General features: G+C 52.7%; 1 protein-coding gene across 2 annotated transcripts in view; it reads left to right on the top strand.

The window, feature by feature from the left end:
* Positions 1-25,884, top strand: part of ARMC9 (armadillo repeat containing 9) — a 149,828-nt gene extending 123,944 nt beyond the window's left edge. The window contains exons 21-25 of one of the 2 annotated variants that reach the window (XM_035006901.1): positions 3,609-3,724; positions 8,607-8,752; positions 12,631-12,742; positions 21,863-22,035; positions 23,466-25,884. In XM_035006901.1, the coding sequence (XP_034862792.1) occupies positions 3,609-3,724; positions 8,607-8,752; positions 12,631-12,742; positions 21,863-22,035; positions 23,466-23,488 (570 nt within the window). In that variant the 3' untranslated portion in view covers positions 23,489-25,884. Of the gene's footprint in view, positions 1-3,608; positions 5,272-8,606; positions 8,753-12,630; positions 12,743-21,862; positions 22,036-23,465 lie in introns of those variants that run through there. The other variant, XM_035006902.1, reaches the window with a different exon arrangement.
* The last annotated feature ends 363 nt before the right edge of the window (positions 25,885-26,247 follow it).

Below are 26,247 nucleotides of genomic sequence, written 5' to 3'. Positions count from 1 at the left end.
TGGGTGGATGGATGGATGGATGGATGGATGGATGGATGGATGGATGGATGGGTGGATGGATGGCTGGATGGGTGGATGGATGGGTGGGTGGATGGGTGAATGGATGAGTGGGTGGCTGGGTGGGTGGAATGATAGATGATAGAGAGATAGAGTACCTGTATTTTCTTATAAAAATTCATACTGTTTTATTAGCATGTCACAATTTCTTTCTGTGATTCACCAATCCTTGAAAACTAGTCAATGGGAAATAACATTTTTTACCTAAATTGACATGTTTCGAACAACTTTTACTACTGAAAAAATTACATTCTGCTCAATCATGTGCTCCATTTTTTTTAGTAGCACAACGTTTTTTCAAACAAAACCCCCCATCTGTCACACAGATGAAGGCTGAGTCCCTCTGAACAAGTAAGGTGGCTGCCAGGAACCCATTCTCTTCTCTCTCCCAGTAGCCCCTGAGGCATTTCTGCGGAACTCGGTACAGTCAGCAGGTTGTTGGACTAGATTTCCTTTCAGATCTTTCCAGCCCCAAAAGGCTGCTTTGAAACTGAAGGTCCTGGAGACCTCGTGGGCTACCGCGTGGCTCACCCTGAAGGCACAGCAGGTCATAAGGTGAGCAGGGGGCAGGCCCTCTGGGAGATGGCTGCTTTGAGACGCTGGGTGTGCCCCTCACAGAGCTGGGTCCTGCGTGCTTACCCCTCTTCACCAAGGACCTTTCCTCAGGCCTCTGGGTAACAGACCAGACACTCTGACCCACAGGCTAGACTCGGTTTCTTCATCCCCTGGAGAGCACAAATACCACCCACCTTATTTCCTAGGCCTATAAGGTTGTTGTTGTTTTTTTTTAAGATTGTATTTATTTATTTATTTGACAGAGAGAGACACAGCGAGAGAGGGAACACAAGCAGGGGGAGTGGGAGAGGGAGAAGCAGGCTTCCCGCCGAGCAGGGAGCCCGATGCACGGCTCGATCCCAGGACCCTGGGATCATGACCTGAGCCGAAGGCAGACACTTAACGACCGAGCCACCCAGGGGCCCCTAGGCCTATAGGGTTTTAAGAAGATGGTATGACAGGGGCGCCCGGCTGGCTCAGTCGTAGAGCACGTGAATCCTGATCTCCGGTTGTGAGTTCAAGCCCCATGTTGGTTCTATAGGTTACTTAAAATCTTAAAAAAAAAAAAGAAAAAGAAAATGGTATGGCTGACAGGGTTTTCCAAAGGCTGAAACACTCTCACATGTAAGTGTCCCCTAGGAGGGAGTTGGGAGGGCGAGCTCAGAAGGAGCACGGTGTGGAGGACAGGGAAGCAAGAAGGCACGTACTCACCGTGTCCCCTGGTCCAGTACCTTAAGACCCCACCTTCTGAGCCTTCTTTGGAAAGACCCGGGTGGCATAACGGAGGGAGAAAGAGAAGCAGGGGTGTTCTGGAGGTACGTTTGAGGGTTGGACATAAGGCACCTGCTCACCTGATGAGTAGCTCGGCCTGTAAATTTGAGCCTCGATACTGGACAGGGCAGCGTGGCCGACGGGGAGTTTGAGTGAGGGGGACCAGCAGTGTGACGGGCTTGCAGTTAAAGCATCCTTCCTCTGCGGGTCACACAAGAGATATAAGGGGAGGTGGGACTGCATTTTAGTTCTTCTGTAGAAGGCTGATCATGTGCCGTCTCCTCCCCGGAGGCTGAAGGCGCCTTCTCTGTCCTCTGGCCCTGCTCCCCTTCCCACTGCCTCCCCTCTGCACCCCCACCCCACCCATCCCCCTAACTGGCAGCCGGCCCCACAGCGCGGGGAGGCCCCTTTTTTCTTTTCTCTACCTCAAACACGAGATCAACCCAAATAAGCTCTCAGCAAAAATCAAGGAATCAAAGATGTAATTCCAGTTGTTGTGTTTTTTTAAATTTCTGGCTTGTTTTTGTTGTTGTATAAGCCAATTTTTTTTTTAATTTTCATTTTCAAATAATTCTAGATTCACAGGAATTTGAAAAGGGAGTGTCGAGAGGTCCCGTGCCCCCTCCCCTGGTTTCCCGGGTGGTCCCTCTTGTATGACTGGGGCGCCACCTCGGACGGGCAGCCTGCACTGGTTCCGTGCAGACTCTGGTTCCATTTCCCTGGTTGTACAGTCATTTCTTCTGTAAACCATTTGTCTTAATTGTGAACATAATCTAACCGTATTACAGAACACTTGGAAAATAAAGGGGAGAAAAAAATTCCCCTTGGTTCTGCTATCCTGCTTCCCACTGGATGCATTTTAGTGTTCGTTTCCTTCCGGTCTTGTGTGTGCTTTTAGCCTAATTGAAAGCATCATTTATATACAGTATTATAGCCTTTTATTAAATGTTTTAAATAAACATTTTTTCATAACCTAGTCTTTATCATTGTAAATGGCCACTTAATATTTCAAATGAATATGCCATATTTCACTTATTTATTCCTCTCTTGCCAGACACTTAGGTTATTCCAGTTTTACTCTATGACAGTTTTGTAACAAACAACTTTGTTTATTTAACATTTTCCATATTTGGGGTTCTTTCCCTAGGATTTACACCCAAGGTGGGCACCTGGGTGGCTCAGTTGGTTAAGCGACTGCCTTCGGCTCAGGTCATGATCCTAGGGTCCTGGGATCGAGTCCCACATCGGGCTCCCGGCTCAGCAGGGAGCCTGCTTCTCCCTCTGATTTACACCCAAGGATGTGAACATTTTTGTGACTCTCCTGTTAAAAAACACCAGATTACTTCCTAAAGTAATTAGAAATGACTCAGCCTGCTGGGCCACTAACAATTTTGAATCCTGCCAGCCAGTTACATGGTCATATAATCATTGAAAGATTACACCTTTTTTATGAAGTTGTAGTTTCTAATTACTTGTAAAGTTGGTCATTTTTTTCTTGTATTTACCAGTGATCTTTTCTATTGTGTGACTTAGCTATTTGAATTCTTTGCTCCGTCTTCTACTCTCTTACTTATTGATTTGTTTTGTTTTTTTTAAAGATTTTAATTATTTATTTGACAGAGAGAGAGATACCGAGAGAGGGAACACAAGCAGGGGGAGTGGGAGAGGGAGAAGCAGGCTTCCCGCGGAGCAAGGAGCCCGATGTGGGGCTCGATCCCAGGACTCTGGGATCACGACCTGAGCCGAAGGCAGACGCTTAACGACTGAGCCACCCAGGCGCCCCTTACTTATTGATTTGTAAGAGCTGCTTATCTAATGAAAATCTTAACCTTCCATTCTGTTAAATATGTGCAAATATTTCTTCCCAGTTGGTTGTTTACCTGTTCATTTGGCTTATCTCTAATATATAAGTGGAAAATTTTTATGAAACCAAATCTGCCCATCTTTTTTTTCTTCTCACTTTCAAAACTCAGTCTTCCCTGAGATGTAATTATTTATTCAAACTGTTTTCTTCTCCTCTTTTCCATGGTCTGATTTTTTTTTTTAATTTATACTGCTAAATGGTATAATATGCAAACCTAAACGAGTTTTTTCCCCAATTTCTGTTTATCTGAATAATCTATGTCATGATCCTTCCTCATCAATTTGCAAAGCCTCTTATTACTATGAGGTCAGCTCCCAAGTAGGTGGTGTCTCCAGCCCTGTCTCCTCTTTCCTTCCACCAGATTATGACGAACACGGGGAAGGCGAGGCGGAAGGGCCTGGCCAGTGTGCAGCAGAGTGCCGACGAGCCCCTGCGCCGGCCCATCACCCCCGGCGGCCACAGGACCGGGTACCCAGTGTAAGTCCGGGCTAACGGAGGCGGGGAGTTCTTTTCTTAAGCTTTGTTTTAACTGCAGTGTAAGATGTGTGTATTGAAAAACTCAAAATAAAACGTTCACATTGGAAAGCATTTATCTCTTCATTGTTTCTCTCTCGGGGATTTTTGAGGGGAAAGAGGTTGTCTCCTTCACCCCCGGCTTTCTTCTTCCAAAAAATGAAGTGGTTGGATTTCAGGATCTCCAGGCACTTCCAGCCTTCGCCCAGAAGAAGCCAAGTGTCGGCCAATGTAATTTCAAAGGAAAGGACCAGAAGGAGCAGTGGTGGGTCCACCCAACAGGCCTCGGGTTGCTTTTGTTCTGCACCCCTCCCCCACCATCGCACTGGGCCTTCTGTTGGGGTGGAGTGTCACAGGTTAAGACATCAAATCCACTTATCTTTAGATAAACACACTCACTTTTTAAAGCAACTCTATGCACGTTTAGCGGCCTAGCTTTCTTCATAACCTTGCTCCTACCTCGTTGATGTGAACACAGTTTTAGAGTGGTTACCCAGAACCTGGGACCAACCTGGGGACCTGGGGGCCTAGACCCCTGTGGGCTCTCGGGGAGCCCCAGGCCAGTCAGTCCAACTGTCTAGAGAGAATGGCAGAGAGAAACAGGTACGAGCGAGGGGGTTATAGAGAGCAGGAGAAAAACCTACAAATATTGGCCATAAAATAGTTCAAATGAATAGGCCATATTTTACTTAGTTATCCCCCATAGCTGGGCAGTTTGGTTGTTTCCAGTTTTACTCTATAGTAATTTGTAATGAACAGCCAGGCACCTGCCGAACAGCCACAAACAGAGCACGGAAATGCCAGCCCTGGAGCTCCGTGTGTGGCTGCCGGGGATGCCGAGGCCCCTGCACCCAGATCTGCCAAGTGCTCTTCCCACGTGGGACCTGACCTGTAAGTATTTCCAGGCCCACATCGTGGACTGGTGCTCTGTTTGATTTGATTTCAAAACTGGTCGTCACGTGCTTCATATTTCAAGGTTCTTATTTTAAACTGCTAATAATGTATCTTTCTCTTAAACTTACTGTCAGTGTATTTTAACTTAGCTTCCAGTTATGAACATTTGGCACCTTTGCGTCCTCTCTCAGTCTCCTTCTAGTGCATAATATGTAATTTACGCACATATACTTTGTTTTGCTGAACAGTTTGAAAGGAGGTTGCAGACTTGCAGCATGCATCCCCCAAGAGTAAGAACATCTTGTACTTAACCACAAGTACAAGAAAGTCACACCTAAGAAAGTCAACATTCACGTAACACTCTGTAGTATATCGGTATTCCCTAACTGTCCCCAAAATGTCATTTGTATCAGGTTTTGTGTTTGCTTGTTTGATCTGGAATATAGCCAAGTGTCAACTACTAGTAAATCTAGTTTATATCTTTTTAAATGGAAGTGGTAACAGGCGCTGATAAAATTCATCTTGCTTAACATGGGATAGAGGATGCCAAATCATCATCTTTAAAAATTAAGATTATCTTTTAAAGTTCTTGAAACCCAGAGAGGCAACAATGACGTGAGGATATTTAGTTAGAAATGAGGATAAAGAGAGTCTAATAAATATAAGATCTAACCAATGGGCACCGTTAATTCTGGGGTCGGGTGTTCTACCTTGTGGAGAGGAAGAAGAGGATGTCTTTCCATGCCAGGGATGTCCCCTGACTTGTGGGACGGAGAGGACCTCATTTTCCTGGAACTGGACCCCCCAACTCTAGTGCAATTGCCCAGCTCCCTCCATTGGGCCAGTTCTACAGACATTTGTATCACTTCTGAGCACCAGATGGTGTGCTAATTTCTAGCGAAACAAGAATAAATGAGATGTGATTTCTGGCCCCTTAGAAGCACACAAAGCCATGGTCAATGTCCTGTGGTCAGTGGAGGGTGGCGGATGCCGGGTGCCCCCCCGCACTCGGCAGAAAGTCAACTTACAGGATCTTGAGTTAGCCCCTGTAAAAAGTGTCTGTGACCCCACAAAGCCAGCTGGCTCTGATCCCCTAGTGCTGCCAGGAATGTCAACTGAGGACCTCCGTGATCTTGGAGACGCTGGCAGTACATTCCACACACGTTCCAGGTACTAGTACTTCTGGGGTCAGTAATCCCACCTCTAGGGTTTGGTGCTGAGAAGCAATCAGATGCTCACAGATATATATACAGGGCATTTATGGCAGTAGTCATAAGAAGTCTAAATGGGGCACCTGGGTGGCTCAATCGGGGAAGCCATTCGGCCCAGGTCATGATCTCAGGGTCATGAGATCGAGCCCCGTGTCGGGCTCTGCGCTGGGTGTGGAACCAGCTTAAGATTCTCTCCCTCCCTCTCTAAAAAAACAAAGAAAAACTTATTCATTAAAAAAAAAAAAGTAGAATCAAAATGCCCAAAGTAGGAGGCTGTTTACATAATTATATAGTCACACAACACAGTATTGAAAATGATGTTTTAGAAGAATACTTAATACATGAGGAGAGCCTCACAATATATTGCTAAGTGAAAAAGCAAATTATAAAACAGGGTAGATCCAGCCTGCTGGCCACTTATAGTGATCCCAAGTTTATTTTTTTTAAGTATATATTTGCATTTTTTAAAAGTGAAAAGATATCAGATGTTAATCAGGGTCGTGTCTAGGTATTGCGAGGGCAGGACATTCTGTGTAGCCCATATATTTTCCTAATTTTTCATGATCAACACTTGCTGGTTTTTTAATCAAGAAAAGAAAGTTTAAAATAAAAAGTCACCCTGCACAGCTCAGGGCCCTCCCTCACCCCAGCCCTCCCTTGGCCTATTTCCTCCGCAACCCGCCCCCCACCCGCCCCGCCTCACCGCTCCGTGGGTTCTGGGTCTCTCCCCTCTGCTCACTGTCCAAACTTGGCGCCATCATTTAACACCTCGTTGCTCCACCTTCACCCTCCCTTCCTACTGCTTTCCTTCCCCAGGCCTCCCCACAGCCTCCCAGGCCCCCAGCCCCCCTCGCCCAGGCCCTCTCTGCCTGCTTCCACGCCCCCTGCCCTCCCTTCTCGGCCCACGCGGCCCACCAGTGACTTCAAGTTACCGCTGCCACGGCCACCAGTGACCTCGCAGCTGCTTCTTTTTTTTTTTTAATTAAAATTCAATTAGCCGACATCTAGAGTATCTTTCGTTTCAGCTGTAGAGTTCAGTAATTCATCAGTTGCAGCTTCCAAGCCGAGGCCGCACAGCGTCCCTCACGGTCGCCACTGCCAACCACCCTCCTGGTCACTGTCCCACCCCCACACCCTGCTGCCACGTGGGCTTGGCCCCTAACTCACCCCTCTGCCTCCTAAAATGCCTCATTTCTGGCCCCTACCAGCATCCTGCTTCTCCGCGGGTTTCCTTACACACTCCAGGCACCCAAATCTCACTCCTTTCCAGACTTGCGCCAAGCGTGAGGGGTGTCCCCCCAGCACCCCAAGTTAGCGCTTCCTAGGTGAACACCGCTGTCTTCTGAGCCCCCCGCTTCAGGGAATGGCGCTAATACCCCCAAACCCCCGAGCCAGAATCCTGCCCCCTGGCCGCCGAGCCCTCTCCTCCCTCTGCTCTCCCAGCCCTGGCCTCCCCTCTGCCCTCCTGAGCCACCTCTTCGCCCCTAATGGTGCCCCCGCCACGGTCTACCGTCCGCCACCGTAGAATGAGATTTCTAGCACATCATCACGGAAGGGCATTCCTGTCTCCCTGAGGGATCAAATCTAACCAAACGCTGGCTGACAAGGTCCTTCTCAGTTGACCCCCCCCCCACCTTGGGCCTCGAAGTGCCCCCGGCCCCGGACACCCTGTCCCCTCTAGCCCGCAGTTTCTGTGGTGCCTTAAATCTTTCTGCAACAGTGCGGCACTTTTGTTTGTTTCCGCCTCGGCATCTGCCTCGCGGTGTTACCTCTGTTGGAAAATGTTCCCTCTTTTGGCCCCAGGCAGCCCGAGCTGGACTGGCTGCATGCCCCCCCCCGCACACACAGACACACACACACAGAGACACACACACACACACAGCCTTTCCTGCCCCTCGGGGTGGCTTAGCGTCTGTTTGTCTTTGCTACTGGAGCTGACATTCAAGAACGGCCATCTCCTGGGGCCCAGCCCTGGGCGGAGCGCCACAGGCTCGCCGCGCTGCGTCTCCCACCAAGCCCTCGCTGGGCAGGTGGCGAGTGTCTCCTTGTTGAAGAGAAGCCAGTGTTGGGCTGCCGGGCCCACCTGGAGAGCCTTCCTCGGCATCTGCTGTCAAGGCTGAACGAGGAGCCGACCTCCCTCCCGCCACCTCTCGGGGCCTTGCTGGCCCGGGCCCCCCGTCTCTGGCGCCCGGCTGCTGGGGGGGGGGGTCCGGTACCATGAGGCGCCCAGTCCGTGTCTGCCGGGTGAATGGGTCTCCACCGACCCGGGTGCTGGCAGCCGTGCAGACGCCATGGGGCTGGTGATGCAGAGAGCGAGCTCCTCCCGGGCCCGGGCCTGCCGAGCTCTTGCTGTCACGGCTGACAGGACACGTCACGTCTTTCTGATTGCATTCGTCCCTTCGGCTCATCTGCTTCCTCCTCTGCGGAAAAACCCGAAGATTGGTACCTTAAATGGTTTGGTTGAGATGTCACGTTCCCATGTCCCCCAAAGCCAGAAGATACCATTTTCGTGTTAGAAAGATAGGAAGCCATGTATCACTGTAAATGTTGAGGAGCTACCAGGGTATTTTATAGTTTCCGCCACTATCCGTAAAAAGGTTTAATGTCTGCTGATACCAGTTTAATAAAGGAATTTCAGGTACTTCCACTTCCTGTATCTGTTCGTGATGCTACGCGGCCGGTAGTCGGCAAATACCTCCGGGCTCTCTGCGTTTATTGCTGTTTTTCATCTTTTCTTCCAGGCTGGAAGGCTATCCCATTTCTCCCCAGATGGCCCAGCCTGCCCAAAACGGCAGCCTGCCGTCCCTGACAAGCGCCCACCCTCCCGTCTACGAGGGGGCTGAGCCCAGTGCTTTGGAGCCTTGCTTCTCCTCTTCACGTAAGAACCGTAAGAACCGCGGGCGGGGGCGCGGGGAGTCAGCTCGGGGGGCTGGTGATGCCTGGACCCGAAGTAAGCAGCAGCGTTAGAGACCCAGAAAGGCCTCAGCCTCACACCTGATCTCCCCCACTGCCCTGAGCCACGGAGGCCCACAGGCCCAGAACCACACAGCCACGCCTCTAAACCCCCTTCTCTGAGAGACGTCCACACGCCAGTCGGGCAAGATTTCGGCTCACACAAAGCTGTGTGTTTACTGTGCGATTTCCAAGTAGTCATCTCAGAATGTTGGAGATTTCTGCCCGAGACTTTGGCACCTCAAACTCTGATGCTGAGGTGGCGGCCGGCCACCTATTCAAGGGCTGGTCTGAGACAGAACTGTGCCAGGAGAAGCCAGAACATTTTGAAACATCCAGTCGAGTTCACCAGAGACTGATGGGGGATAAAAGGATTTTTTTTAGATGCCAGAAAAAATAGATATGCTTTGAATCAGAAACGTACAAAGTATTTTTTTTTTTAATTCGCAAGAGGAAATTAAAAGGATATGAGCAGGCCAGATAAGACCGTAATCTCCATGCAAAGAGGAAAAACAACAGAGGAGCAGGTCAGATTCCAGGTTGAGAAACATCTGAGAACTTTTATAATCTGCTCACAATTGGATTCCAACGCTTCCAAGCCCCAGTTCAAAGCAGGAGGCTGGTCACAGAGCCAGAGTAGAGCCAGGCTGTTTGAGAGTCTGGGGGATTGTCTCCTGGTTATGCACACTTTTAGAGGTTTTGCCACCTGGGGTCATGTGTTATTAGAGCTATAAACCTTAATATGCCTTCACTGAAAGGTGATTTGCTCCACCATTTGTCCAGAGATTTCTGCTGCCAGGGTGGAGGTTTTAGTGGTCGAACCACCTTTGCCAATTTAACCTAATGCCATTGAGTTAAAAATGATTTCAAGCTCTACAGGCCTGGACTTCCCAAAAGTTGCATTTAGGGTAATTTATTTATCAGGTACATCCTTGCTTTACCAAAGCAACCACCGGGGTGGTCCTCTGTCTTGCACCAATTCTCAGTATGGTCCTATATTTTGGAAAGATTTAGCATGGATTACCTATAGGACGGAGGCATTTGAGGTTGCCACAGATGGAGTAGCGTGTGGCAACTGATTTTCCTGGAGATGGTGATGTCCTTGTGATTTTCAGAAACAATCGATGGTAGCCTGACAAAGTCGAGGCCCTGGCCAATCCTGGTTCCTCACGTGAAAACAGTGGGCGGCCTTGGTGATCAGCAGCAGGCCCCAGTGCCTCTCCCTGGGGAGGTGGCAGCCCTCCACGTGGGCCACCTGGAGCCAGGGCAGCCACTTGGCCTGAGTCACGCTGCCACGTGTAGCCCTGAACTCTGAGGCCATATTCCACATGTCCCCTCCTCCTGCCTGCTCCTCTCTGCTTGGGCCTGCCTGGCACCCTCCCTACCCTGTCCATCAACTCCCCACCCCCCCACCTCAGTAGGCTCCAAACTAGCTGCCCTCAGTCTACCAGCCCGAAACCGGCCATATTAACCTCTCTCCCCAGGCCTGCCCGGCCTGTCCTCAGACTCAGGACAGCACTCCTCCTTCTCCCTTATAATCGTTTTACTACAGAGGCCCACCCTCTGGGTTAGTGGCTCTCCCTCGGCCACTTAGGGAGCATTTCTGGTACCGATTCTGTTCTTCCTCCTACCCTCTTCCGGGCTTGGCCAGCTGCAGCCACCCCAGAACCGATGTCCCTGGACCAGTGTCTGCCCCCACCCCGACCCAGCTGGTCTTGTTGCGGCCATCCCTCCCTCTTCTGATCCAGCCTCTGTGTGAGGATGGAGAGCAAGCAGGCTTGGGCTTACGTGCTTAGAATGCACATAATCAGGGTTGAGACTAGTTCTGAGGCTGCCTCTGGGCTCAGCAGATATAAGAGGGCCCGAGAGGAAGAGGCCAGTGGTGGGCCAGGTGGTCTCGTTGTCCTCTGTGATATTCCTTCCCTGTCAAAAGCCTGAGCTGACCTCCTCTGGACCCTTGCATCCATACAGCCCTGCCTCTCCAGCCCTTTCTCCCACTTCTGAGCTCTCGCTCACCTGTCCCCCCATCCCAGTCTGGCCTCACGCAGCTACTCCTCAGAGGCCCCTCACATGTGACTTGCTACTGAGTCTGGCCTCCCGGCCTGCACTCATGCTGGGAACCTCTGCCCCACCTCAGGCCCACTGAGAACCCGCTCAGGAAGCTCTTCACATCTCGGCGTTCAGTCAACGCTGAAGGTGAAATCTCGTGATGAGGAGCCTGTGGACCCCTGCAACCGCTCGATCAGTTGACCACAGGGCCAGAAAGTACATTCTTTTTAAGCAGAGGGACTTAGCCCCACAGAGCCAAGGAAATAGCTCCCAAAAGGAAAAAGCCAAGAATGTGTCTTCAAATTTTCTAAGACATTGGCCTCAGGAAAGTTACTCTCATTACCCAATCACCCGAGTCTATCTTGGATATCAAAGCCGCATACTTTGTCAGTGGCCTGGAGTCAGTGGTGGGAGCTCTGAAGGACCGCACTGTGACATTCAGTGGAGGGAGTCGGAAGGGGCATTGGGGGTGACTACTATTGGGTGACAGAGCCGAAAAGACCTCAGAGGGTCTCAGGAGAGCTCAGCAAAACTCCTCCTCCCTCCTGCCAGGGGGCTTTCCCACCCCCCCCCCCACCCGGCCCCCCCCCCCCCCCCCCCCGGGAAAGCTCCTGATCCTGGAGGACTGCCTGCCCCTGGGCACCGTTCCCTGGAATGGGATTTTCTCTGTGTGTCGCCCAGCACACAACTGTACGTAGTTGCCCTTGATTATTGCTTCATACACCGAAATGCTATCTCCTGGGCCTGATTAGAAGCCCACGGAGCCGAGAGCACAGACAAGCAGGCCAGGTGTCCACTGGAGAACAGGTCAGAGAAGGCTCCATTTCCGATTCCAGGCCCAGCTCTAGGTGGAGACTGTCCAGTATGGACCATAAATAAAGCCATCCGTTGGGTTCCATTCCAGAAACATTCCCTGCTTGGGTGAAAAGACCGTTACCTGGAAGTCAAAGCTGCAAAGAAGAAAGTTTGTATTTAAGATAAAGTAGAAGCCACATTGCAAAGATACCAGGGAGATTTTTAAACAAAAGAGCTAGAAGGAGCTTGGATTAAGGAAGCAGCGAATCTGGACTCGGTCACAGAATTGCTCTGACCGTGGCATGGACCCCTTTGGCAGCAGAAGGAGAAGAGAAGTGGGGCAGGAGAGAAGGGGGTCATGTTATTTGAAATCCAGACTAGGCGCTCAGGAGAGCTCCCCGGCAGAGTCATCGGGGACTTCTCTGTCACTTCCCAGTGAAGGTCTCTGGGATGACCCAGGTGCCCTGGTCCTTGGCCATGAGGTCAGCACAAGCACTGCTGGGAATGAGGGCAGCTCCTGCCCCTGGGGGTGGACTGAGGGATTCAGGCCTGAAGGGGCCTGGGAAAGAGAGCCCCACTTCCGGGGTGGCCGGATTTAGCAAATAAAAATACAGGGCACCCCAGGGGTGCCTGGGTGACTCAGTCGGTTAAGCATCCAACTCTTGATCTCAGCTCAGGTCTTGATCTTGGAGATGTAGTTTGAGAGGCAGAGGGGGGGTCAGGAGAAGCAACAGGGCCGGAGGTCTCCGGCCAGAGCACTCACGCTGCAGCCCCAGGTCGTAAGTCCCAAGTGGCCGCCTGGAAAGTTCTGGGGCTGCGCAAGTAAGCGAGTCCTCATCCATAAGCTCCAGGGAGCTATCGGGGCTAGCCTGGGCATGTGCTTTTTTTGGCTTTTTGGCCTTGCCCAGTAAGGAGCATCCTCAAAGGGGTTCCAGAGCCAGAGTTGACTGAACTCTCTCTCCTCCCCAGCCACCGCGGACATCAAGCCAGGAGAATGGTTGCCAGCAGGACATCAGGGAGAGGCTCGCCTGCCCTCCTCGGAGGTCCCCAACCAGGCCCCAGGCAGTGGAGAGACCACCAGGTAGGGATGGGGAGGTGTCCTGGGAGGGCTCATCCCTGGTCCAGCCTCTGACTTTGAGCGCAAAGGAGCATTTCACTGGGGCCTGAAGCAACCTACAGAGATACCCCGGGGGGAATGTGGCCACCACACCTGCTAACCTCATAGCCCAAGGGGAGGCACCTGCCCCCTGGGAATTATCGGTTGTCAGACTGGAAGGAGAAGAAACTCATAAACATGCCCAAGGGACTCGTTTTAAGAACCGCAAGCTGAACACGTTTATGGGGATGTGTGATTCGGAGTCACCTGTGAGCAGTGTCCGATCTCAGCTATTTGCTTTTGGAGAAGGTGGGATGGAGGGGAGAGAGATGGCAAACAGGATTAGTGAAAATATTTGGCTCAGATGTCACCTTCCTAAAATAGAAAATGGATCCCAAACGGAAAAAAAAGGTGTTTTCTCTTCCTCTGCACCAAATGAGTGCAGCCTGGCCTTTGAGAGGTCACTTGGGGTTCTTTAGAATCTAGAAGGTCTGGGTCTCCTTTCAGATCTGAAGCAGCCTGCTCAGGGAGAGGGGCCTAGCCCTGGTGCCAGACCCAACCCAAAGGCGAGGCCGGCTGCCCCCACCGCTTCCTCCTGGCCTGGCAGCATCCTGCAGCCAGACTAGTTTCAAGATGGCGAAGCCAACCTCCTGCACGAAACCACTGGACCTGAGCCGGGTTTCACATGACTACACCCTCGGCGTCCCTGAATTCGAGGAGATTTGCCCTGGTGACTGGTCGGGCCTCCTGAGCCTCCACCTTTCTAAAGAATTGGGAGGTGTTTCCGCAAGTGTGTCTGCAGCGAGCAGGCCCACCAGCAGCTGGGCTGATGGTTGACCTTGGCCCCGTCAGGAGCTCTGTGTGCAGCAGGGCCTTGCAGAGCTGGATGAGACGGGGGGCGGAAGGGCTGCAATCCAGACCCCTGAGACCCGAAGCCTCCTCCACCTGCAGATGTTTCCCCCTCACAGTGTAGAGGGGTCACAGAAACCAGCCCACCGCCCTCCCCTTACTCAGGCCTGGCTGCCCTCCCCTTACTCAGGCCTGGCTGCCCTCCCTGCTGCCTCCCACGGATGGAAGCCACAGAAACAGCAGTTCCTGCTGAGTTCTAAAGGCTGCAGGGGCCCCAGGACAGGCGGAAGGCCTAGCAGAGCCGGCTCGCACGGGGCAGAGAGTCTGAGGAGGCGGGCAGGCGAGAGGGTGCTGCAGGCCGTGCCCCTCCCCCGGTGGGCAGCACCCCGGGGCCTTCCTTTCTAGGCAGAGATTGCGGGCGGGCACCAGGTAACAAGGAGGTCGGAGCTCCCAGGGGCAGCAGAGCTCTGTGGGGTGGAGCCAGAGGACTTTGGGGCCTGGACTTGGGGGGGGGTCCCCTGACCTGCTGGGGACCCAGGGCCTCACCTCCCCCGCCGGCAGAATGGCTGAAGGTGCGCTCCGGGATTAGAAGTGCCCGAGGCCCACAGGCTGGTCCACAGGTCAGGGGTTCTCTGGCTCTTGGCACCCTCCTGAAGTGGGGGGCTCAAAACGAGAGACCTCAGAGGACTGGGCCAGAGCTGAGGCTGGGCCCCTGCCGCGCTTGCCCCCTGCGCCCAGGGCAGGACCCAGATACAGTCCTGCGTCTCAGCCGGGCCAAACCTGCCCTCCCAGTGCTAGAACCATGTCTTTTTCCTTCCTGTAAAGGCAGAGTTCATGTCTGAGGCCCACCGCTGGAGACCGTTGTCTCTCCCCAGAATAATGTTTTCATAGCAGGGGATCCCCAAAGGCTGTCCTGAGAAACATTCCCCCTGGTGATACCAAGTGGAGTGACCCAGTTGGCCCTCCGAGGTCCTGTTGGGCACAAATGCCCCCATGGGGCTCAGTCCATCCATGGGTGCTCTCACCCTAATGTCTGTCATGTGAATTCAACTCTTATTTTAAGTCTGGGAGGAGTGGGGGTGGGTTCTGTCTGAGGACGAGGAGGATGGAAAGAGGGTGAAGTAGACAGTTGGTCCCCCCGCCTCACTACCGCCACCTGCCACACCTTCTCCCCACCCCCAGCCTCCTCTTCACCGGCTGCCCCAGGTCTCCGCTAAGCACCCCTTCCTCCTCCCTGACCCCAAAGTCCAGTCACACAGCCCCGCTGCCTCCCCAGTCCATGACTGTCCCCCGCTGTCCTGAAAGACAGGGGTTCCCAGCTGGTCCAGGGCAGGCTCTCAGAATCTCTGGGGGATGAATCGGGAGAAGGGAGAGAGAATGGCTCTCTATACGGCTTGAGTGGGGGACATTTGTCCCTCTGCTTTCCCCAGCTCCTCTCTCTCTGTCCTTAGAGTGAGGACAGCCCCTTGCCACAGAAGACGAGCCGCTGAGTGGGTGCGGCTTGACTTCCCGTTTCCCATGGAAGGCCCTGGAGCTGCGGGTTTGGGGAAATGGTAGATTGCTTAACCCCGGAGAGGAGGTGGTTTACAGATAACGGAGGCTCCAGCCACTGGTCTTGCTGGCAGTAAAAGCTTCAGACCCCATGAGCCCACTGCCTCCCTCCTGCTCCTTACACCCAAGTGTTCCTGTTCCCACGTTTTCTGTCTGCTTCTTAGAGTCCTTAGCAGAGTACCTGGGGAACCATGGTGTTAAACAGGCTGGCCCACAGGCCCTGCAGAGAGGAGCCCAGCTGGACCCGCTGGGAGGCATTGGCCTGGACGGTGCCTCCCGGTGTCCCAAGGACCCGCAGGGGAGCGGGCCCCCCGACCCCGGCCCGGGCCCAGCAACCAGAAGCAAACAGGGTCAGAGTTCCTGTCCTGCCACAGACAGGAAATGACTCTTCGGCAAAGCATTATGGCTTTCAGGACATGAAGAAGAGATTTTACATACGTCTACATCGATGCTTTATCCCCCTGGCATTTGTCCCCAGAGGGTATGTGGCAGCTTGTGGGGACACCTACGGTGCCTCCAGCTAAAAGAAACTAGAAACTAAGAACAAGTAAGTCAGGAGAATGGGGACAGGAGCCCTGCGTGTTCATGTGCGCGCGCACAGACACACACACACACACACACGCACACGAACCGTAGCCTTCACCTGGTGTCAACCCACGCCTCGCGCCTTTCTGGGTTCTGGTAGAGCGCGGATGAAATCTCATGGCCGTGACCGAGAGCGCGTGGCCAGCCCTGATGAGCAGAGCCCACTGAGGGGTCCCCGGAGCGAGTGTCGTTCGTCTCTTCATGCAGACAGTAGCCCCAGAGAACTGAAGGGACATAGGTCCCCTGCCCCGGGGGAGCGCTCAGCTGGGAGATTATGACTCAGCAGCATTCCAAACACAAGTAAAGATTAAATATCTCCAGAAGCCTTTGATTGCTCTTCCCTCCCACACAATGCTCCTATTGAGGAGCCGAGATCATCTAAGTGGGCCAGGCCCCTCTAATAAATAATTGTCTATCTTGCATGCCACCTCGCAGTTCACCCAGATCATAAAGTTTACCTACTACTCAGCACCAATATTCCCGCAACAATTTACTCTCCCGGGTCATAGGTCACTGCCTATCTCCTGTCCCGATGCTTTTCCTGCCCTGCCCTAATCTTGCCTCCTTGCCTCCTGAACGATCACCATTTCCTGGGGCTCTGGCTCCCCGCTGCTCAAGCTGCTGAGCTCACCATTTGGGGGGCCTGGAGGCCTCACTGACCCCCACCTCTGCCTCCCATGGTGTCCCTCCCACAGGGCCTTGATGCCATCACCCCTGTGGGCGTCAGGGACAGTGGCCAGCATCCGCAGTCGACACCACCCCCTGCCACAGCAGCCCCAGCATGGTTTGGGCTCAGCCAAGCCAAGGAGTGGCTCTTTGGCACTCTCCAGTCCCAGAGAAGGAGCCAGAAGGAGCCCTTGTCTGAGGCTGCTCTTCTCCCCAGCAACAATGCTACCATGGCCATACAAAGGTCGTGTCCCAGGGCAAAGAGGAGGCTGACTTTGAAGGTGCATTAGTCAGCGTTGTCCAGAGAAAGAGAAGCAACAGGATGGGGGTGGGGGTGGGGGGTGGGCAGGAGGGGGTTATTTTAAGGATTGGGCTCATATGACTGTAGAAGCTTGGCCAGTCCAAACTCCCCAGGGTAGGCTAGCAGGCGAGAGACCCAGGGAAGAGTTGCAGTTGGAGTCCAAAGGCAGTCTGCTGGCACCATTCCTTCCTGCTCAGAGGAGATCAGTGTCTATTCGTGCCTTCAACTGATTGGATGAGGCCCACCCACACTGTGGAGGGCAATCAACTTTGCTCAAAATCCACCTATTTAAATGTGAATCTCATCCAAAAAACACCTGCACAGAAATATCCAGAATCACGTTTGACCCAATATTTAGGCACCATGGCCCAGCAAAGTTGATCCATAAAATGAACACACACATAAGAGTTTTCAGACACATTGCCTAATTGGTCTCCCAAAGGACGGGGCCCTTTTCTGGCTGCTCTGGGGTCAGAAGATTATAGATTCCTAGCCTTGAGACCCAGACCTTTTCTCCCTTCACTTTCTTGCCAGCTCGCCTCAGCATCCCCCATCCCCACAACCTGACAGTTGGCTGCCCATTGGCTATAAGGCCCCACCACAGTGAAGCTGGCCAGCCATCCTGGGCCTGCCCAGCGAGCTCCGTCACATCTGGCCTCCCTGCCCCATGACCATGTGATGGACACCCCCAGGTAACCCAAGGCTGCCACCCACTGCCAGGAACAGCTGCCAGTGCTCACTGAATAGTCTGTACCAGTTTCTCTTAGTTGGTCCTTCTGAAAACGTATTAGGGCTACATTTTAACCAACTGAGCCACCCAGGCGCCCCCAGAGGGCTGCATTTTAAAATGGTCAAGATGGTAACTTTTTTTTCTCTTGGAATTACTTTTACTTATTTTTTATTTTTTTATTTAAATTCAATTAATTAACATATAGTATATTATTAATTTCAGAGGTAGAGTTCAGTAATTCATCAGTTGCATATAACACCCAGTGCTCATTACATCACGTGCCCTCATTAATGCCCATCCCCCAGTTACCCCATCCCCCACCACCTCCCCTCCAGCAACCCTCAGTTTGTTTCCTATAGTTACGAGTCTCTTACAGTTTGTCTCCCTCTCTGATTTCATCTTATTTTATTTTTCTCTCCTTTCCCCATGCTCCTCTGTTTTGTTTCTTAAATTCCACATATGAGTGAGATCATACGATAATTGTCTTTCTCTGATTGACTTATTTCGCTTAGTATAATACCCTCTAGTAATCTTGCAAATGGCAAGATTTCTTTTTTTTTTTTTTTGGTGGCTGAGTAGTTTCCACTGTATATATATACCAGAGGATGGTAATTTTTATGTTATTTGTATTTTACCACAATTTAAAAACAATCAACTGCTATAACAATAATAAAAATATCAGAATTAGAGGGGTGCCTGGGTTGCTCATTCGTTAAGCGACTGCCTTCGGCTCAGGTCATGATCCCAGGGTTCTGGGATCGAGCCCCGCATCGGGCTCCCTGCTCGGCCGGAAGCCTGCTTCTCCCTCTCCCACTCCCCCTGCTTGTGTTCCCTCTCTCGCTGTCTCTCTCTCTCTGTCAAATAAATAAATAAAAATCTTTAAAAAAAAATTAGAATAGCAAAATAGGGAAAAAGTCATTTGAACCAAACAATATTAAAAGAAATTTTAATTTCTTTTAATTAAAAGACACCTGGCTGACTCAGTCAGTCGAGCACACAACTCTTGATCCCAGGCTGGTGAGTTCAAGCCCCACACTAGGCGTAGAGCTTACCTACTTACTTACGTACATACATACATTTTTATTTTAATAAAGAAAAAAATCATTTTAAACTTTAATAAAATACAGTAGGGCTAAATCTCCGGTATCCTTTTTCTTTTTCTTTTTAAATTTTATTTATTTGAGAGAGAGAAAGCAAAAGCACTAGCAGGGGGACCCGTATCCTTTTCAATCTGGTATCAAAGATTTCTTGTCTAGGGCCGCCTGGGTGGCTCAGTTAAGCAGCTGACTCTGGATTTCAGCTCAGGTCATGATCTCAGGGTCCTGGCATTGAGCCCCATGTTGGGCTCCATGCTCAGCAGGGAATCTGCTTCAGGATTCTCTCTCTCCTTCTGCTCCTCCCCACCACCCCCCGCCCTGCTCGCTCACTCTCTCTCTCTAAAATAAATAAATCTTAAAAATAAATAAATAAAGGGGCGCCTGGGTGGTTCAGTCGTTAAGCGTCTGCCTTCGGCTCAGGTCATGATCCCAGGGTCCTGGGGTCGAGCCCCGCATTGGGCTCCCCGCTCGGCGGGAGGCCTGCTTCTCCCTCTCCCACTCCCCCTGCTTGTGTTCCCTCTCTCGCTGTGTCTCTCTCTGTCAAATAAATAAAATCTTTAAAAATAAATAAATAAATAAATAAATAAATAAATAAATAAATAAATAGGGGCACCTGGGTGGCTCAGTCGGTTAAGCGTCTGCCTTCAGCTCAGGTCATGATCCCAGGGTCCTGCAATCAAGCCCTGCATTGAGCTCCCTGCTCAGCGGGGAGTCTGCTTCTCCCTCTCCCTCTGCTGCTCCCCCTGCTTGTGGTTTCTTGCTGTCAAAATCTTGGGGCGCCTGGGTGGCTCAGTCGTTAAGCATCTGCCTTCAGCTCAGGTCATGATCCCAGGGTCCTGGGATCGAGCCCCGCATCGGGCTCCCTGCTCTGCAGGAAGCCTGCTTCTCCCTCTTCTACTCCCCCTGCTTGTGTTCCCTCTCTCGCTGTGTCTCTCTCTGTCAAATAAATAAATAAAATCTTTAAAAAATAAAAAATAAAATAAAATCTTAAAATAATGAGTAAATAATAAAACAAAGATTTCTTGCCTAAAGTATGGGCAGTTTTTATGCCAGTCTTCTCCTAAATTTGAATTTGGAAATTTTTCAGATGTTTCAGTTTTATTTTTCTAATGATTAAAATATTCTCACTGTGGAAAAAAAAAAAAAAGAAAGAGGGGCATATGGAAATATAGAATTGATTCAAATAAGAAATTCCAGTTTCCTCCCAGGTCCCACTCCCCAGAGCCAGAACCTCCATTTAGGGGGCCCACACTTGATCTCCCTTGCAGAATCATCACAGCTGTTCTAGAGACCTTTTACAGGTGGGGAAACTGAGGCTCCCCCAATGTCGGCAAACTTGCTTACATTCAGTCACCAGCTAGAGAGCAGCAGAGCAGGACTGAGGGTCCGGGCCCTTCCAGTGAGCACACCCCCCGCCCCCCCCACCTGCCTATGCTTCCCACCCCGTGTGTGCACACACACGCACACCCTCCCCACCGTTCACCAAGGGGGGCCTCACCCTCCAAGCTCAACAGCTGTTTGCTGTGCACCGACTGCGTGAGGCCCACGGACGGAGGGACCCGCTTAGGGAAGGGCAGACGGACCTGCCATGTACAGAGCATGTGCCAGGCTGGTAGCTGAGCCGATGCGTCCGTTAGCTCATTCAGTGGTGGTGGCAACTTTGGGACTCCAGTCCTCAGTTATAGTCGGGGAAATGGGCACATGGATAGCAGGGCCCGCAGACATCAAGGTGGGAGCAAGGTGGATACAACTCTGTGACCACCAGACAGCAAAGGGCTGGGGGGGGGCGGGGATCCCACAGAGCCAGAACCCCACTCCCGGCACTTGTTGTCGAACGGCACCAAGCTGAGGGTCCCGACTCCGACTCATCCACATCTCCGTGAGGCTATTCCCTGGGGCTGGCAGCCCGGTGGTGTCTGGAGGAGGGCTGGCTATGAGATCCCACTGGGCTCAAATCTTGGCCTCACAACCTGCGTGTTATGTGTGTGACCTTGGGAAAGTTCACAAACTTGGGGCCTCAGTTTCTCCATCTGAACAATGAGGAAGTAATGCCGCCCCCCCCCCCCACAGGACTGTTTGGGGGCTAAATGTCATCCTTTCCTCACGGCCTTCCCCGGCCACTGCATCTAAAATGCGTTTCCTAGTGCTGCTGTAACAGATGCCCACAAACGTAGGGACCTGAACACCCCAAATGTACTGCCTTACAGTTCTGTCGGCCAGCAGCCCCACGCAGCTCTCACGGGGCTGGAATCGCAGTGTGCGCGGGGCACACGACTTACCCGCGTTCTACGGGACAATCTTTTCTGCCTTCTCTGGCTTCTGGAGGCCGCCTGCCCTCTCTGGCTCACAGCCCCTTCCACCGTCTTCAAAGCCGGCAGGCTTGCATCTCTGTGCCTTTCCTCGTGGTCATTCCTCCTTCGCTTCTTCTGCCTCCCTCTCCCACTTTTTTTTTTCTTTTTTTTTTTAAGGCTTCATTTATTTATTTGACAGAGAGCGAGAGAGGGAACACAAGCAGGGGGAGTGGGAGAGGGAGAAGCAGGCTTCCCGCTGAGCAGGGAGCCCGATGCGGGGCTCGATCCCAGGACCCTGGGATCATGACCTGAGCCGAAGGCAGCCACTCAACTGACTGAGTCACCCAGGCGCCCCCCTCTCCCACTTTTAAGGACCCTTCTGGCTTCCTGGGGTTCACCCTGATAGTCTGGGATAATCTCCCTTTGGTAACGTCAGCAGATAGCAGCCTCAATTCCACCCCGCCTTCATTCTCCTTTGTCATAAAAGATTCCAGGAGTAGGGCACGGACAGAATGGGGGACTGTTACTGTGCCGGCCACAGCTTCCCAGGCCGTCCTATCTCACACTTCAGTAATCCCTCAAGCTCCCTGTCCCCCTTCTCGGCTTCATCTCCTCCTTAGCATTTATTCCTTTTTTTTTTTTTAAAGATTTATTTATTTACTTATTTGAGAGAGCAAGAATGAGAGAGAGAGAGAGCACATGAGAGGGGGGAGGGTCAGAGGGAGAAGACTCCCTTCCGAGCAGGGAGCCCGATGCGGGGCTCGATCGCGGGACTCCAGGACCATGACCTGAGCTGAAGGCAGTCGCTTTACCAACTGAGCCACCCAGGCGCCCCGCATTTATTCCTTTTTTGTTATCTTCCTCCTCCCGTAGAGTGTGAGCTCCGTGGGGGCAGGGATGTATGCCTCCAGGTGCCCTGCCCTACCCCACCCCTACCCCGTGCCCAGGACCGTGCCTGCCTGGCATCTTGGCGCTCGGCGGGGTAAGCCCTTCCTACCTCCTGCGACTCCTAAGCATGCATACTTTTCGTCCCAGGGAATTTACATCAGCCTTCACCTGCAAGCCCTGGACCCCCAGTGCCCCAGAGATCCTGGACCTGAACCTACCCAAGGCCAAGGCATCCGCTCTGGCCCCTCAGTTCTCTTCGTGCAGCCCCCAGCAGGCCAGCCGCCCCAGCTTCATGTCGGCCTCCCCGAGGAGCCCACAGAGTAAGTCAGACCGGAGGGCAGGGCACTGTGCTTCTCTGGGCCCCGCAGGCCAAAGGGAAAGCTGCTCCCCCTCCCTGCGGGATCAGGGCCCCGGCCTGTGTCTTCTTCTGCCCTAGAGACCAGTTCTTCACTCATCTTTCTATTTATGCAATTGCCCGCTGGCCTCGGGGGCTCACACACAACCTGGCAGACGGAGACCACCCGGACAGTGCCCCTCAGAGTTGAGATCCCCCCACCTCTGTGGGGCTCGTGTGGTCGGCCCTGAAACCTGGACCTGCCTCCGGGTGGGAGGCAGCAGCAGCGACTCGGGCACCCTGGAAACCAAACCGGCGGGTGCCTTGGAGGTGGGGCCGCCAGAGGGACCGAGGGTAGGGTGGGCCCAGGGGGCCTCCCCCTGCCACTTCGGGCGCTGTAGAGGCCACTTCCTCTCTCTGTCCCCTCCTGGCCTTGGCCAGTTGGCCACTCTCCTCCACTCCCCAGCTGAGCCTGGGCCTTTCTAAAGAGTCTCAACTAAAAATAAGGGAGGGGCGCCTGGCTGGCTCAGTGAGTGGAGCATGCGACTCTTGATCTCAGGGTTGTAGGTTCGAGCCCCATGTTGGTATAGCGATTACTTAAAAATAAAATCTTTAAAAAAAATAAATACATAAATAAAATAAATCAAAATAAAGGAAAACAAACGAGAAACGGGACCAAAGGATGTCAAGCGACAGGAAATCTGTCACACTCAGGATACATGCATTTCTGCAGCTCTGCTGCCCCCGGCCCTCCCTGCCCCACTCATTTCCTGCCGGAGCCCCGGGCGCTCTGGTCACCCCGAGCCCCGCTGGCCTGGCCGTGGCTGGAGGGCAGCCCCGGCCCCCCTCTTCTCCCGCGCCTGTCTGCTGGGACACGCGCAGCCAAGCCCCAGCCCCGCGTCCCCACCAGCCGTGCAGCTCAAGCCGCTGCTTCCCACAGACCCGCCGGCTGCCCTGCCCTACCCCACCCCTTCGAGGAAGCGCCGCAGATGCCGCACGCGTGGCCAGAGAGGGGGAGCAAGGCCGGCCCCCGGCGCCCCGGCTTCAGGCCACGCCAGGCGGCACCAGGCCAGAGCCCCGGGGGGGCAGCGACCGCGGTATTGCCCCAGGGGCCCTGCCTGCGCGTAGATAGCCCGGCTGGCGGCAGCCTCGTGTCCGGTGGCCTCGACGAGCAGCGAAACCATTGCCAGCAAAACTCGCGGAGTGCCCCACGCCAAGCAGCCTGCTTCCTGTGAGGAAAGAGCATGGCCACGTGAGTCAGGCCCCGGGGCAGAGCAGGTGACGCGGGCGGAAGGGAAGGTTCTCTGTATTCTGTCTGCACAGAGCCGGTTGAAAGAAGGGCTTGTACGGGACAGAGGGGACTCTGTGAGGATGCCACGTCCGTGCTAGCAGCTGCCTCTGGCTTTTCTTCTCCAGGCAGCCCATCTTACAGGAAGTGAGGATGGTTCCTTCCCCGGTGTCACCATCCCCTTGCCCGAGGACCGGCCAGCTTCCCCTTCTCGGCCAGCCGGCGGCTGCAGGCGACAGATGTGGAGGGACGGCTTGTCTGCGAGCCGCCAGGTGGCTTCAGGAGTGAGGCGAGGCTGACCCCCACGACATGGGCTCCTGTGACTGTCCTCTGGTCGTCCCCTCACACACACACGAGCGTAGCTGGGCGGGCAGCACGGGGCCAACCAGCGAGCTATTCACCTTGGGAGCCTGTGCAGAGGAGAGGGGGACTGGACACGCAGCCAGGGACGGGGGGCCTCGGCCTCAGCGGAAACCAGCGCTCCTTTCTCCGTCCAGCTAGGAGAAAACCAAAGGGATTTAGAATAAGGGAAACCCATTCTCAAGCCATATTCCTGAGCAGCAGATCTGACGTTCTCTTCCTCTTTTGAAATCTGGTTACGAATATGATCTAGTCCCATAGAGAGCCTGGAAGATACAGCCGTTCCTGATCTCCTGCACACGTGGTTTAAAGGCCACATAGGGTTGACCAGTGTACCCCGTCCCCCTGCCCTCCTCTTCTAAGACTGCAAACACAAACAGTTCCAGTGGCAAGATGACTGGTCCCCCCTGGGAAGGACTGTGCTGGCTCCTTGCGGAAGGTGATGTCAGAGCCCATGTCTGAGGACAGAGCCAACAATGTCACCCAAGCGAGGAGCAGGATCTGACCTCTCCTAAAATAGGAGTATTGAAATAAAAGTAGTCAATATCTAGATGGTACTTGCGTGTGATATGGACTGTGTGTGTGTGTGTGTGTGTGTGTGTGAATAAAATCTTGTATTATACCCTAAGCACCCCGTCTGCCCTGGCTATGCCCTTAGTGAAGACATCTTTGTGGTCCAACTGGACGTAAATAGAAGATAAGCATTGCATTTTTCAATACGCTCCTCACTCCTCAAAAGAGCAAGCAGAGGAGGTAAACAGAAGAACATTAGAGCAGGCAAGTTGCCAGGTTGCCCCCGAGACGTCCGTAAACCCATCACAGGTTAGGATCCTGGGTTAATCTTGTGAGTTCTTGGCAGTGGCAGGAGGCTGGGCGAGTTAGAACTCTGTGGTTGTGTGACTGGCTCAGAGGCCACATCCAGATTCTCTGGAAATGTGTGAGCCCTCCGTGTGCCTGGCGAAGAAAGTTGTGGAGAACGAGGCCCTACCTTCTTCTTGGGAATATCCACCTCCAGGCACTCTCCACCTCCCGACTTGGATATATTAAGAGAAAACACCAAGGCTTATCACAAGTACCTGCTGATGAGGACACGGAAAAGCAGAGACTGAGTACCTGAAATGGGATCACTCATGGTGAAACTTTAAAAAGTGGTTGCAGATGAACAGCAGGGGAACGTCATGGAAAAATCTCTCCTGTTCTCCCTAGTAAATCCACTCCCCTTTAGATTCCTCAGATGCCACTGACTTGGTACAGCCTTTCCCCTGTCTCCAGAAATCCAGAGGGACCGGAAGAGTCATCGGTTCACCCCCTTCTCCATGGTATAAAGCAACTGCTGTTTCTCCCTCAAACCTACAGACGGGCTAACGCCTGATTTGTAAATGTCTGGCCACTTCGGGAAAAGAAAAAAGTCTTTTAGAGATTTGGGAAGTAGCCAACTCCGTGTCATACTACACTGAAGTCACCAGGTACAGCCGGGGTGATTCTCTGGGGTAAGTAAATGCCATCCGGCCTCCGCACCACACCCTGGGAGACGCCTCTCGCCGACACACACGTCCACATCCCAAGGCTGATGGCCAGCAAGAGCCTTGGTGAAAATACCAACAGCTTCTTCATAAACATCCCAGCTGTCTGCTGGCCTCACTGAGCTGACTGGGGTCGGACTTGAACACGAACTATGGGGGCAAGAATCAAATACAGGAATAAACCCAGATGGCTTCAGAGGTCATCTGGACGTGGTCATGCAGCTGGCTACTAGGATTTGCCCATGCAACCCACCCAGGGAGCCACAGTGGGGAGCCTGTAGAAATTCTGGGAATGGTGGGCCTTCAGGAAGATTCCTTTCTTCCCCCGGAAGTTGACCCCAGCTCTCTGGTTACCTGGCCCCCTAATTTCTCCTGAGCAGAACTTGATCTCATTTTACTTCATTCACAGCAAGGTGTCAACGCCTGAAAACAGCTTAAATTATGACCTTTGGTGGGAATGTAATAGGTAGAGGTTTGAGATCCAATCAGATACCAAGGGTCAGTCACTCAGTAGGTTGGGAAGGATTTAGCCCAAATCAGAAGAAAACAAGAAACAAAGACACAAATGAGATTAATGCAAAAATTCCATGACAGAAATCCAGGAGCAAGATGGCGGAGGAGTAGGAGACATGGATTTCATCTGGTCCCAGGAATTCAGCTGGATAGGGATCAAACCATTCTGAACACCTACGACGTCAACAGGAGATCGAAGAAAAGAAGAGCAACAACTCTCTCATTAGAAAAGCGACCACTTTCTGGAAGGTAGGACGTGCGGAGAAGTGAATCCGAGGCGATATTCGGGAGGATAGATGGCGGGGGAGGGGCCTCCGTCGGCCACTTCTGGCAAGTGATAGAGCCGCGGAGCACAAAATCGGAACTTTTAAAAGTCTGCTCCGCTGAGGGACGTCGCTCCAGTGGCTAAGCGGGGGGTGGAACCCTCCGGGACAGTGTGGTCTCAGGACCCTCGGGGTCACAGAAAGACCGGGGGTGCCTGAGTGCAGCAGAGCTCCCAGGTATCGGAGCCGGG

Source organism: Mirounga leonina, unplaced genomic scaffold (genome assembly GCF_011800145.1).
Source record: "Mirounga leonina isolate KUSES-001 unplaced genomic scaffold, KU_Mleo_1.0 Mir_151, whole genome shotgun sequence".
NCBI classification, from domain to species: domain Eukaryota; kingdom Metazoa; phylum Chordata; class Mammalia; order Carnivora; family Phocidae; genus Mirounga; species Mirounga leonina.
Note: the sequence above shows the minus strand (reverse complement) of the source record. Positions and strands in the feature narration are given on the sequence as shown.